The 11,046-nt window shown below is 37.8% G+C and overlaps 1 protein-coding gene across 1 annotated transcript; it reads left to right on the forward strand.

Moving 5' to 3' along the window:
• The first annotated feature begins 417 nt into the window (after positions 1-417).
• Positions 418-9,079, forward strand: LOC141361660 (uncharacterized). Its single transcript, XM_073863256.1, has 5 exons — positions 418-883; positions 1,012-1,976; positions 2,056-2,125; positions 2,981-3,149; positions 8,172-9,079. Exons 1-5 carry the CDS (start codon positions 676-678, stop codon positions 8,332-8,334), a joined length of 1,575 nt encoding a protein of 524 aa, XP_073719357.1. The 5' UTR covers positions 418-675; the 3' UTR covers positions 8,335-9,079.
• The last annotated feature ends 1,967 nt before the right edge of the window (positions 9,080-11,046 follow it).

Below are 11,046 nucleotides of genomic sequence, written 5' to 3' on the forward strand. Positions count from 1 at the left end.
GTATATTGAGACTCGAAAGTTGACTTTTCCAAGTCATCCACTTAAGCCAAAGCACCACTACATGTGTCACTATCCTGAGCTGACTGATCGTTTTGGTCCACTTATTCGCCTGTGGACACTACGTTTTGAGAGTAAGCACTCATATTTCAAAGAGTGTGCAAGAAAATTGCATAATTTTAAGAACCTGACTGCTACATTGGCAGAAAGACATCAACTTCTGCAGGCTTACCTAAGTGCAGGAAGTCCTTTCCCAGAAGATGTTGTGGTGGAAAGAGGAACAGAGTTTGATGTGAAAGACTACAATGATGACATTCAGAGATCTGTTGCCTGCTTTAACTTTCAGCCAAGTGATACACTGACATCCAATGACGCAACTGTGAAGGGAACACTTTACAAAAAGAACATGCATGTTGTTTTGCAGAATAGTGATGAGGGAATTGTGTTTGGGAAGATTCACTTGATTCTTGTTCACAATAATTCCAAGGTTTATTTTGTCACAAAGAAATGTCAGTCATTTTGTCTCATAGACCAGGGTGTTCACTGCTTGACATCACAAGATGAAGGCTATTTATGCATTAATCAAGACAGCCTACTAGATTACTATCCTCTGCCTGAATACTCCTTCTGTGGCTTGCCAGTAATAGTTCTCCATCATTTCTTCCCTCTTCTAGAATAATGTCAGGACTTGGAGAAGTACTGAAACATGCCATATTATCTGTGTTGCCGACCCTGTCTCCAGATGTCATTAATCAGTTGGTTGAGAAGCTTGTGGACCAAGGAGTTGAGAGTGTGGATGATTTGGTGTACGTTAAAGATGATGACATTTTGGAGTTCTTGCGACCTATTCAATGCAGAAAACTTCTTTGTGCTTGGAAAAATCAAGGTAAGGTTGTGTTGACTAAATTAACTATGGATGACACAATTTAACATGTGCAACACTGCATTGCATTATTTTATATTATCTAAGTTTTAAGGCAATAAATTATTTCTTTCTTTATGTTTAATCCACAGAAAATCAGAACAGCACAGTTGTTTCACTTCCTGTTGAAGTTCTCCCCATGGCCTCCTCTGAAACCAATTCTGAAATTGTTTCACCTCAATCCAGCTCCTCGAGCACATCAATCTGTGTGTCACAGTCATGGCCTGAAAATTTCAAAGTTCCCTGGAACATAATGCCAGCAGGTATTCAGAGTGCTGCAAAGAATGGTCAGAGACCTTCCCCTGCTGACAGACGCCAAATGATTAGAGTTCTTGCTGATGAAATAAGAAAGCATGACCTAAACCCCACCAGATCACAGTGTGCCACTGTTACTCGCAAAGTCGTTAGGGAGTATCCAAAATCTTTTGCTGACATGATAGGTGACAGGCAAATTGGGGGTGGAAATGAATCTCTTCTGTCACAGCTAAAAGTACGGATAGAGCATCTTAATAGAAATAATACTCTAAGTCAAAGGATCCAAAGTAGTGACAGTGGAACTAGTCGAAAACGTAGTTCTACTGACTCGTATGGTTGTACAAGATGGCAGCCTTCTCTTCCACCTGGTGAAAGTTCTGAAACTCTTGAACTGAAGCGTCTGAAGATGGAGGAGATATATCTTCATGAAGGAGACTCTGGTGCAGAAAGAGGAGATGTTTGCAAGCTCATGGAGGAGACGTATTTCCTTCAGCGTCACATGATCAATGCAAGCCCACCCCCAACAATTGCAGAGTTGAAAAAGAAATGGCCTTATCTCTTCATACAGAGGCATATATATGGTCATTTTGAACTGCTCACTGAAAAAAAAGTAAAAAGACTTTTGGAATTGTCAATTCAGGAGTGTGGACAAATAATTACGCAGTTTTTTAAAGGCAAACCAACCAACGATGATGTTCGGAACATCCTTTCCAAAGGTGAAAACGATGTGGCTGCCAATGTCCTACAGCTGCTTCTTGCACACTTCAAGGAGAAGTTAGATGGCATCATTCTTCAGGCAGATGTAAGTATAGTTATTCAGAATTATTTGTAACATTTTATGTTTTGGTTCTGTTAATTGATGAGTGTGCTTTCTGTTTCAGGAATTTGCAACTCCACATGATGTCAAGCAATCTCTGCATCTGCCAGGGAGTCCACGTCTTATAATTCTTGGTATGTAAACATTAAGGGACTTAAAGGAATAGTCTACTCATTTTCAATATTAAATTATGTTATTACCTTAACTAAGAAGAGTTGATACATCCCTCTATCGTCTTAGTGCGTGCCTGTAAGCGCTGGAGCGCGCTGCGACACTTTGATAGCATTTAGCTTAGCCCCATTCCTATTTAAGATGAGTAGTTATACGAGCTAGTTTGGTGGTACAAAATAAAACGTAGCGCTTTTCTAAGCGGATTTAAAAGAGGAACTATATTTTATGGCGTAATAGCACTTTTGGGAGTACTTTGACTCGCCTGAAAAGTCCGCTCCCCTTTTCCCTCTCATAATGGGAGAGGGAGGGTGTTACTGCGCAGATTCGAAGTACTCCCAAAACTCCTATTACGCCATAAAATATAGTTTCTCTTTTAAATCTGCTTAGAAAAGAGCTATGTTTTATTTTGTACCACCAAACTTGCTCGTATAACTACTCGTCTTAAATAGGAAAAACGTTGATGTGTTTGGTCACTTCTAACTTTATCTGTAAATGGTACCATTGAATGAATGGGGCTAAGCTAAATGCTATTGAAGCGTCGCAGCGCACTCCAGCGCTTACGTGCACACACACAGATGATAGAGGAATGTATCAACAATTCTTAGTTAAGGTAATAACATATTTTAATATTGAAAATGAGTAGACTATTCCTTTAATCTCTCTTTCACAGACAAGTGTTGGGTGCATAGTGTACCTTCTGAATGGGAAGTGTCAGATTTCCATTCATATTTATTCATAACTCTGTGTAGACAACCAAAGAGAAACAGAGTAGAACTTTAATTTGTCTTTATTGAAAGTGTTTTTCTTGTCATTTTCAGGTGAATCTCTAAGCAACAAGCGTTGGATGCTAAGTATGGAAGGTGAAATTGTGTGTGAAGGAGCCCAACCCTGTTTCGTCTCTGGACTTGCAGCGTTGTTTTCCTTATTTTACAATTTCAACCTTGAGTATCAGGATGAGGCAGCGTGCACCCTTGAGTTTGTTCAAAGGTTACATATTATCATATTTGTCAACCATATTTGTCTGTTACTGCAAAATGACATGTCTCAACTCGGAACCATATATTAAGGTGTACACTATTCTTATCGTACTGTGCCAGAGTTCTTTCGAGCCCCAAAGTATAGTTAATTTGGCCAGTTTGATCGTACGAGCATGGGCGGAAATCCCGGGGGGGTCGGGGGGGACAGGACCCCCCCTATTTGAGGGTTGTCCCCCCTAAAATATCATTAAAATATGTGTATTGAAAATAATTTAATGATTTATAATACTTAAAATAGTTGTGTAAGAAGTGAAACAATACAAATGCAAACGGAGCAACATCAAAAAACGTTTTAAAAGTTTTGATTCCCCCTCCCTTGCCTCACAGTGGTTTGGTCCACTGCCCGCGCCCCTTTTACCTCACCACCGACACAGAGAAGTGGTAGAGTGGTAGAGAAGTGTACGGAGCCGACGCGTTAATCAGCTATATACCTACAATCAAGGCCGTAGCCAGGATTTTTCAAATACCGAGGACATTTTTTTTATTATTTACATTTTTTCCATATTACAGAATAATAATAAACATGTCCAAACTACGACATAGCACAAATGTAACTGTGTCTGTGAGAATTTTGTTGGTCACTAAAAGCATCCAAAATAAATCAATGGTTACATTTCATCATTTGAAGTGCAAGTCACCCTTTGCCTAGAAACTGCAAAACTGTGTCATTTTTTCAAGAAGCTTCTTAAATTTTCAATTTAGGATGAATTTTTAAGAGTATAAAAGGAGTTTATATATAATAAGGGCTCTTAGTGGCTGCTTTTTCTTCAATATTCAGTGTAAGTCATCTATTTCAAAAAATATATTTTTTGGTTTCTAATAACAAAAATTAATCTGTTTGGCACAGCTATATTTTGTCTACAAAAGTAATTTCAAGCATTTAACCATAAGCCTTCAGATTTAATGATTTTAAGACCATAGTTAACATTTTAGTTAAGTGACCTTAAACTTTTGAGCAGTAGTGTAGGTTTTAATCTCATTGGTAGCCGTATTGCATCCCATATTGTAGGCTATTTGCTGCATAACCTTTAACTTTCTCATCTTCCCTTCTTCTCTGCTCATCTTTTGCTGGCTTTCCAAATGATAGTTAAGTTTGTTACAGCCTTTTCATTTTCATTTGCTTTATTAGATTAGAATTACAGACGTGGAGAGACTCTTTTTTACGTTGCATGTTACAAAAACATTCTTGCCTTTCTTGCATACTATTCTTGTATAGAAGCAGTGCTTATTATTTGTGTTTGCGACCGCTACCTTTGAGCTTGTTGTACTTCCATCGCTCTGTCGTTGCGGGTGTGTGGGACTCGGGCGGACTCCACGTGAGGACCGGGCTGCTTGTGATTGTCTAGCTGCTCGTTGAGTGTAGAGAATGATACATGATCTCGCGTCAGTCTCCAACCACGACAGAAAAGATCGCAAGATTTGTCCTTTTTCGCTTTTTTTAAGTTGCTAAATCTAGCGACAAAGTCATCAACAAGTTGGCAACACGGCACTGCTCGGGCTGTGCATGTATATAGTGTATGAGCTAATCCTGCTTCTGGTTGGCTAACGATGGAAATTCAGCCAATCATCATTGATTATGTGTTTGTCCCACCCCCTCTAACATACACAGGCCAATCAGTTATGTGTTTCCCACCCCTCAACACACGCAAGAGAAAAACATTGCCTGTCTAATGATGAGAGTTTACTCGCTTCAGTGAGATTAATTATACTAATGCGCAGCAATTTAATGTCAGTAACGCTGTAAGGAAACGACGTTTATATATAACGCCGTTATTTCCATCACTGCACGTGATGATCCGTAGATGCAAGGATTGTCTCGCCGGCTATTTTCACATCAAAATGAAACGAAACTTCAAGAAAAAACTACTGAGGACATGACCTCGGTGTCCTCAATGGTAGCTACGGCCATGCCTACAATACAACGTTTCCCATCACTTATCAGTTTATCCTCATATGTTTTAAAACTGGACTATTTTGACATTTAAACATTTCGTTTTCTGAGAACAGAAGCAGATAAACGATCAAGAAAACATTTTTATGCATTCATGCAGAGGTGAAAGTAACAAATTACATTTACTCACCTTGCTGTAACTGAGTTTTTTTCTGTACTTTTACTTTGAGTAGTTTTTAAAATCTGTACTTTACTTTTACTTAAGTATGTTTAAAGTATTGTAGGCTACTTCGCTACATGTTAAATAATATCCGTTACTGAGTAAAAATAATAAATAAAAAAGTAAGGTGATCCGCCACGGTCGGATGATTGATTGATGGGCGGGGGAATGCGCAAAAAGAACCATGGAGAGGGACGAGACAGGCGCGGGCTAATGCAGACCCTCAATTCAATTCTTATGAAAGAAACCCCTGGCCATTGACGCAAAGCGATTGTTTCATTCAGGTAGGGTTCATGCTCTTGAGTACGGAGTTTGAGAATTGCCGACCGGGTTTTAATCGCTAATTTGCACAACGCGTTTTTAATACATGCGCATTATCTTCCGAGGTCTAGCAGCTTCGCGTCAAGTCAAACAATTTAAGAACGTCCTCGAGAATGCGCAGATCATTAGACATTGCAGAGAGAGAGAGAGAGAGATTGAAAGACATCAGGTACACAGGTCTGGGAAACTAGAATACAATAAACGTGTAAAGGATGTATAGCCATGGCACTCATCTCATTATATGCTCATTTATGTATATAGTTTAATAACATAATGTATGTTACCAGCAATACATCAATTACAACCTTCATATAATGATTGTATTTACTAGCTGCTGACCTCATATTATTTTTGCTTCAAAAGTGCATAACTATAAACCTATAAAAATCATTAAATAATTCCATAAATGTTTCTTATTTATAAAAAAGCTTTTTATTTTATTAACATTTGTTATTGCACTTTAATTGTAGAGATGTTTACAATTAAAAACATAGTTTGAGATGTATATATCCTTCCTTTTTGAACTATACTAGAAACCTCTCCCCGCTGTAAAAAAGTAACTTATACTCTTAAAATTAAAATGACTTACTTTTAACTTGAGTAGATTTTTAGACCAGTAACTTTACTTTTACTTAAGTAAAATATTATTAAAGTTACTTTACTTTTACTTAAGAATATTTTATTACTCTTTTCCCCTCTGCATTCGTATTAAAATTAAAATGACTTACTTTTAACTTGAGTAGATTTTTAGACCAGTAACTTTACTTTTACTTAAGTAAAATATTATTAAAGTTACTTTACTTTTACTTAAGTAGAATATTTTATTACTCTTTTCCCCTCTGCATTCGTATTAAAATTAAAATTGCGTCCGTTCATAGAGAAAGAGAAACGTTTTCTATCTGTACATATTTCCTTGCAAGTACAATTTTGCCTGTATTATTGGTGTCCCCTTCAAAAATTGTTCTTGAAAAATTTCTTGTTTATTGTCCCCCCCAACATTTAGATGAAATTTCCGCCCCTGCGTACGAGACCATTCTTGAAAAGCTTACCAGGGTACGCTTAAGTGTACCGCACCCTGGTAAGCTTTGCAGCGGTGGTCTCGTGTACTATTCACTTTGATTCAGAGGCGGGGTGGGCACACTACTCATGTTGGGTGCAAAAAAACGTAAGCTGCCACTGTTAAAATGTTTAAAAAATCCTGCACGCTTTGCAGACTGATTGGTTTATGACATAATACCACAAAAGAGATTTAAAAGCCTATTAGTAGCAGTCTGCTTTGCACTCGCTCTTTACCAATCCATCTGCGCAGCTCAAAGCAAAAATCTAGTTTCTCAAAGATCACTCAAATAATGTTTTTCAAATGTAAATGTTCTTCAAAAAGATCTTCACTATGTACAATTATGCACTAAATACTTTGTTGGGGCTCCTTTCCACAAATTACTGTTTCAGTGCATTGTGGCATGAAGCCCATAAGGCTGTGGCACTGCTGAGGGGTTATTGAAGCCCAAGTTGCTTTGAAATTGGCCTTCAGCTCCTTTTAATTATTTGATAATGCAAATAATTCATTTGACTTGATAATGCACAATGGACCAACACCAGCAGATGACATGGATGGCACATCATCACTGACTGTGGAAACACTTCACACTGGATTCTCGGCCTCTCAATGTTTCCTTTAAACTCCGGGACCTTGATTTCCAAATGAAATGCACAATTTGCTTTCATCTGTGAAGAGGATTTTGGAGCACTGATCACCAATCCAGACTTTTTCTCAATTAGCCCAGGTGAAAATATTCTGACAACGTTTGTGGTGAAGAAGTGGCTTGACTCAAGGAAATGGGCTACAACTGTCACATTCCCAAAGACATCTGTGTGTGGTGGCTCTTGATGCGCTGACTCTAGCTTCAGTCCACTACTTGTGAAGCTCTTCCAAGTTCTTGAATCTTCTTAACTTAACAATCTTTCCAAGGCTGACGCAATCTCTGTTGCTTGTTCTATTAAAGCAACTTGGGCTTCAATAACCCCTCAGCAGTGCCATAGGCTTATTGCCTCCATGTCATGCTGCATTTACACAGCAATTCATGCAGAAGAAGCTCCAACAAAGTATTGAGTGCACAATTGTACATAGTTTGAAGATTCTGTTTGTAAATCATTTTTTGAGTGATGTTTGAGAAAATACTCTACTTTGAGAAATTTAGATTTTTACTTTTTTGAGCTGTAAGTGTAAATCATCAGAATTAAAGCAAAAAGTGTCTACTTGATGGAAAGTAATTCTTGGCCAAAATTGTATTATTCTGCCATGTATCGCTTTAACATTATCATGTACAGTAGTCATGAATGCACAAGTAAAAAAACACATGCTCTAATTAAATTGCAAATAAGTAAAATTATTAAAGCCACTGAGGTTTGAATTTCATTCTGGAAAGACAATTATGTCCAGTGTATGAAATTATTTGGCCCTATTCATTAGTGAATATTTAGTTATGCATAACTAATGTGAAAAATGCATAATATTCACCTCTGTTTTTTCTGCCATTTAGACGTTTCATTGACATCAACCCTGAGCGTGGCTCAAAAGCCAAAAAGGGCAAAGTGACATCTAAGAAGACTGGCAAAGTCGTCCAAAAAAAGAGCTGTACCATGAATCCGCAGGTAGCCTCTCTATTGCGGAAATTAACAGACTTTGAGTGGGATTTTGTTTAGATCCCCCTTTTTTGTTTAGTTTTTTTGGTTATTTTAAAAAAGTTTTAGAAAATTGTTAAGATACCTGTTGATTGTCAAATGAATATTCCCAAGTGTATATGACTTTCTTTCTTCAGCATAAGATATTAGCTATAACATTATTTCATATACACCAAGAATGGCACAAGGCTCTTTTTGTTGGTAAATTGTTTACCTTCAGTTGTTTATATAAAAAGGTCACTTTCCAGTCTTTCTGGTTATTTAAAAATGGTTTAGAAAATTAAGATACCTGTTGATTGTCAAATGAATATTCCCAAGTGTATATGACTTTCTTTCTTCAGCATAAGATATAAGCTATAACATTATTTCATATAACACTAAATGTTTAGTTGAAGAAAGAAAGTCATATACACCAAGAATGGCACAAGGCTCTTTTTGTTGGTAAATTGTTTACCTTCAGTTGTTTATATAAAAAGGTCACTTTCCAGTCTTTCTGGTTATTTAAAAATGGTTTAGAAAATTGTTAAGATACCTGTTGATTGTCAAATGAATATTCCCAAGTGTATATGACTTTCTTTCTTCAGCATAAGATATTAGCTATAATATTATTTCATATAGCAGTGAATGTGTTCAGTTGAAGAAAGAAAGTCATATACACCAAGGATGGCACAAGGCTCTTTTTGTTGGTAAATTGTTTAGTGGTTTATTTTAAATTGTCATTTTCTGGTCTTTGCTTTTAAAATAAAAAAATGCTTTATGCTTCAAAGTATGTTGTGCAGTATTTATTCTTCTTTTGTAAGTAATGCTATAAAAAGGTATTTAAGTAATTTTGGAAAACACTGTAAAATTATGTCATAAATACAGCACGTAATGGTAAATTACAATACACCCTGCAAAAATACAGTTTATTTCTATGAAAAACACAGTTTTAAACTGTAAAATGAAGTGTCAAAAATACAGTACAAAAGCATTAATTACAGTACCCCCTGCAAAAATACAGTCTATTTCTATGAAAAACACAGCTGTAAACTGTAAACTGAAGTGACAAAAATACAGTACAAAATCATTAATTACAGTACCCCCTGGAAAAATACAGTCTATTTCTATGAAAAACACAGCTGTAAACTGTAAAAGGAAGTGTCAAAAATACAGTACAAAAGCATTAATTACAGTACCCCCTGCAAAAATACAGTCTATTTCTATGAAAAACACAGCTGTAAACTGTAAACGGCAGTGTCAAAAATACAGTACAAAAGCATTAATTACAGTACCCCCTGGAAAAATACAGTCTATTTCTATGAAAAACACAGCTGTAAACTGTAAACGGCAGTGTCAAAAATACAGTACAAAAGCATTAATTACAGTACCCCCTGCAAAAATACAGTCTATTTCTATGAAAAACACAGCTGTAAACTGTAAACTGAAGTGACAAAAATACAGTACAAAAGCATTAATTACAGTACCCCCTGCAAAAATACAGTCTACTTCCATGAAAAACACAGTTGTAAACTGTAAAATTATGTGTCAAAACAGTGGGATACTGTATTTGTAAATTACAGAAGTGTACTGTAAATTGTGTTTACAGAACTGACCCTGTAGAAATACAGTAAATGGCTGGCAACCCAGCTGCCAGTATTTTACTGTACATTTACAGTGAAAAGTTTTACAGTGTAGCTCAGACGGCATCTATTATAATTAAGGAGGTAACATACCTCATTCGCTGTTGTGAGCTACTGCTACTGACGCAGTGTCGAGAGACCGTTTTCAATAGAGAACTGCTTTAATAAGTGTTGATACACCCAGAACACCCTACTAAATGCATGGCAACAGGACCTGCTGTTTAGTCTGGGTCTCTTAGGCAACATTGTATACAAAGAGTTATACTTGTGCTGGTGACCCAGGCTGGATTTATTGCTCTTCGTATGATCAGCGCCTGGGGCGCAGCACACACCGCACCTCTCACATCCCCCATCTGTTTTGGGTGACGACATGAATCTGTGTTGGCTATGCTAAGACTCTCACATGTTGTGTCCAATGGGAGCTGACGGTCAGCGAGCTGCCGACTTAGCTCAATATGTTTCAGTGCCCTGGATATTGACGACCCAATAAGCCCTGTTACACACGCGCTACAGAGAGCTGTGATAACTTTGAGTGTGGTCCCTCGCCCCACGTAGCGATCCGTCTCGAAACTCAATGCACAATGCCCAACTGCGCTCACAAAATGCACCCGTTACACACGAACTGCAGAGTGTAGCGATGTATGCCGAGTGTGGCTGCTCGCTTCACACAGCGATCTGTTTCAAGTCAGTGCACACACCCCAAGCAGTGCACAATGCATCTCACTGTATGCATTATGTTCTGGATGAGCTTGATTCCCTAGAGACTGGGACACCCAGTCTACTTCATGTTGGCTTACACCGACTGGGCGGGGACTGTGCTATGTGCTCAGCTAAGCATTGAGGTGCACGGACTGGAGTAAGCTCCACTGGGGCTGCTCTTCGCTGTTCTTACGGCGTGATTGAATACATCTCCCATAGCATCATTGGACACAATGTCGAGTGACCGCTCTCAATAGGGAACGTATCGGTTACTATCATAACCTCGATTCTGAGTAAGGGTATTTCAGATTACTTTCAGTGCTGGTATCAGAGGCGTCATGTCCATTCACACTGAGATTGGATTTGGATTTTTGAGGCAAGTAAATTTGTCCACCCCAAAATCAATGCACGATAA

Source organism: Misgurnus anguillicaudatus, chromosome 24 (genome assembly GCF_027580225.2).
Source record: "Misgurnus anguillicaudatus chromosome 24, ASM2758022v2, whole genome shotgun sequence".
In the NCBI taxonomy this organism is placed as follows: domain Eukaryota; kingdom Metazoa; phylum Chordata; class Actinopteri; order Cypriniformes; family Cobitidae; genus Misgurnus; species Misgurnus anguillicaudatus.

Coding starts and splice junctions, on each gene's coding strand:
- LOC141361660 (XM_073863256.1), top strand. CDS start 676: ATGTCAGGACTTGGAGAAGTACTGAAACATGCCATATTATCTGTGTTG. Junction 1,977..2,055: donor GCATCATTCTTCAGGCAGAT/GTAAGTATAGTT, acceptor TTTCTGTTTCAG/GAATTTGCAACTCCACATGA. Junction 3,150..8,171: donor ACCCTTGAGTTTGTTCAAAG/GTTACATATTAT, acceptor TCTGCCATTTAG/ACGTTTCATTGACATCAACC.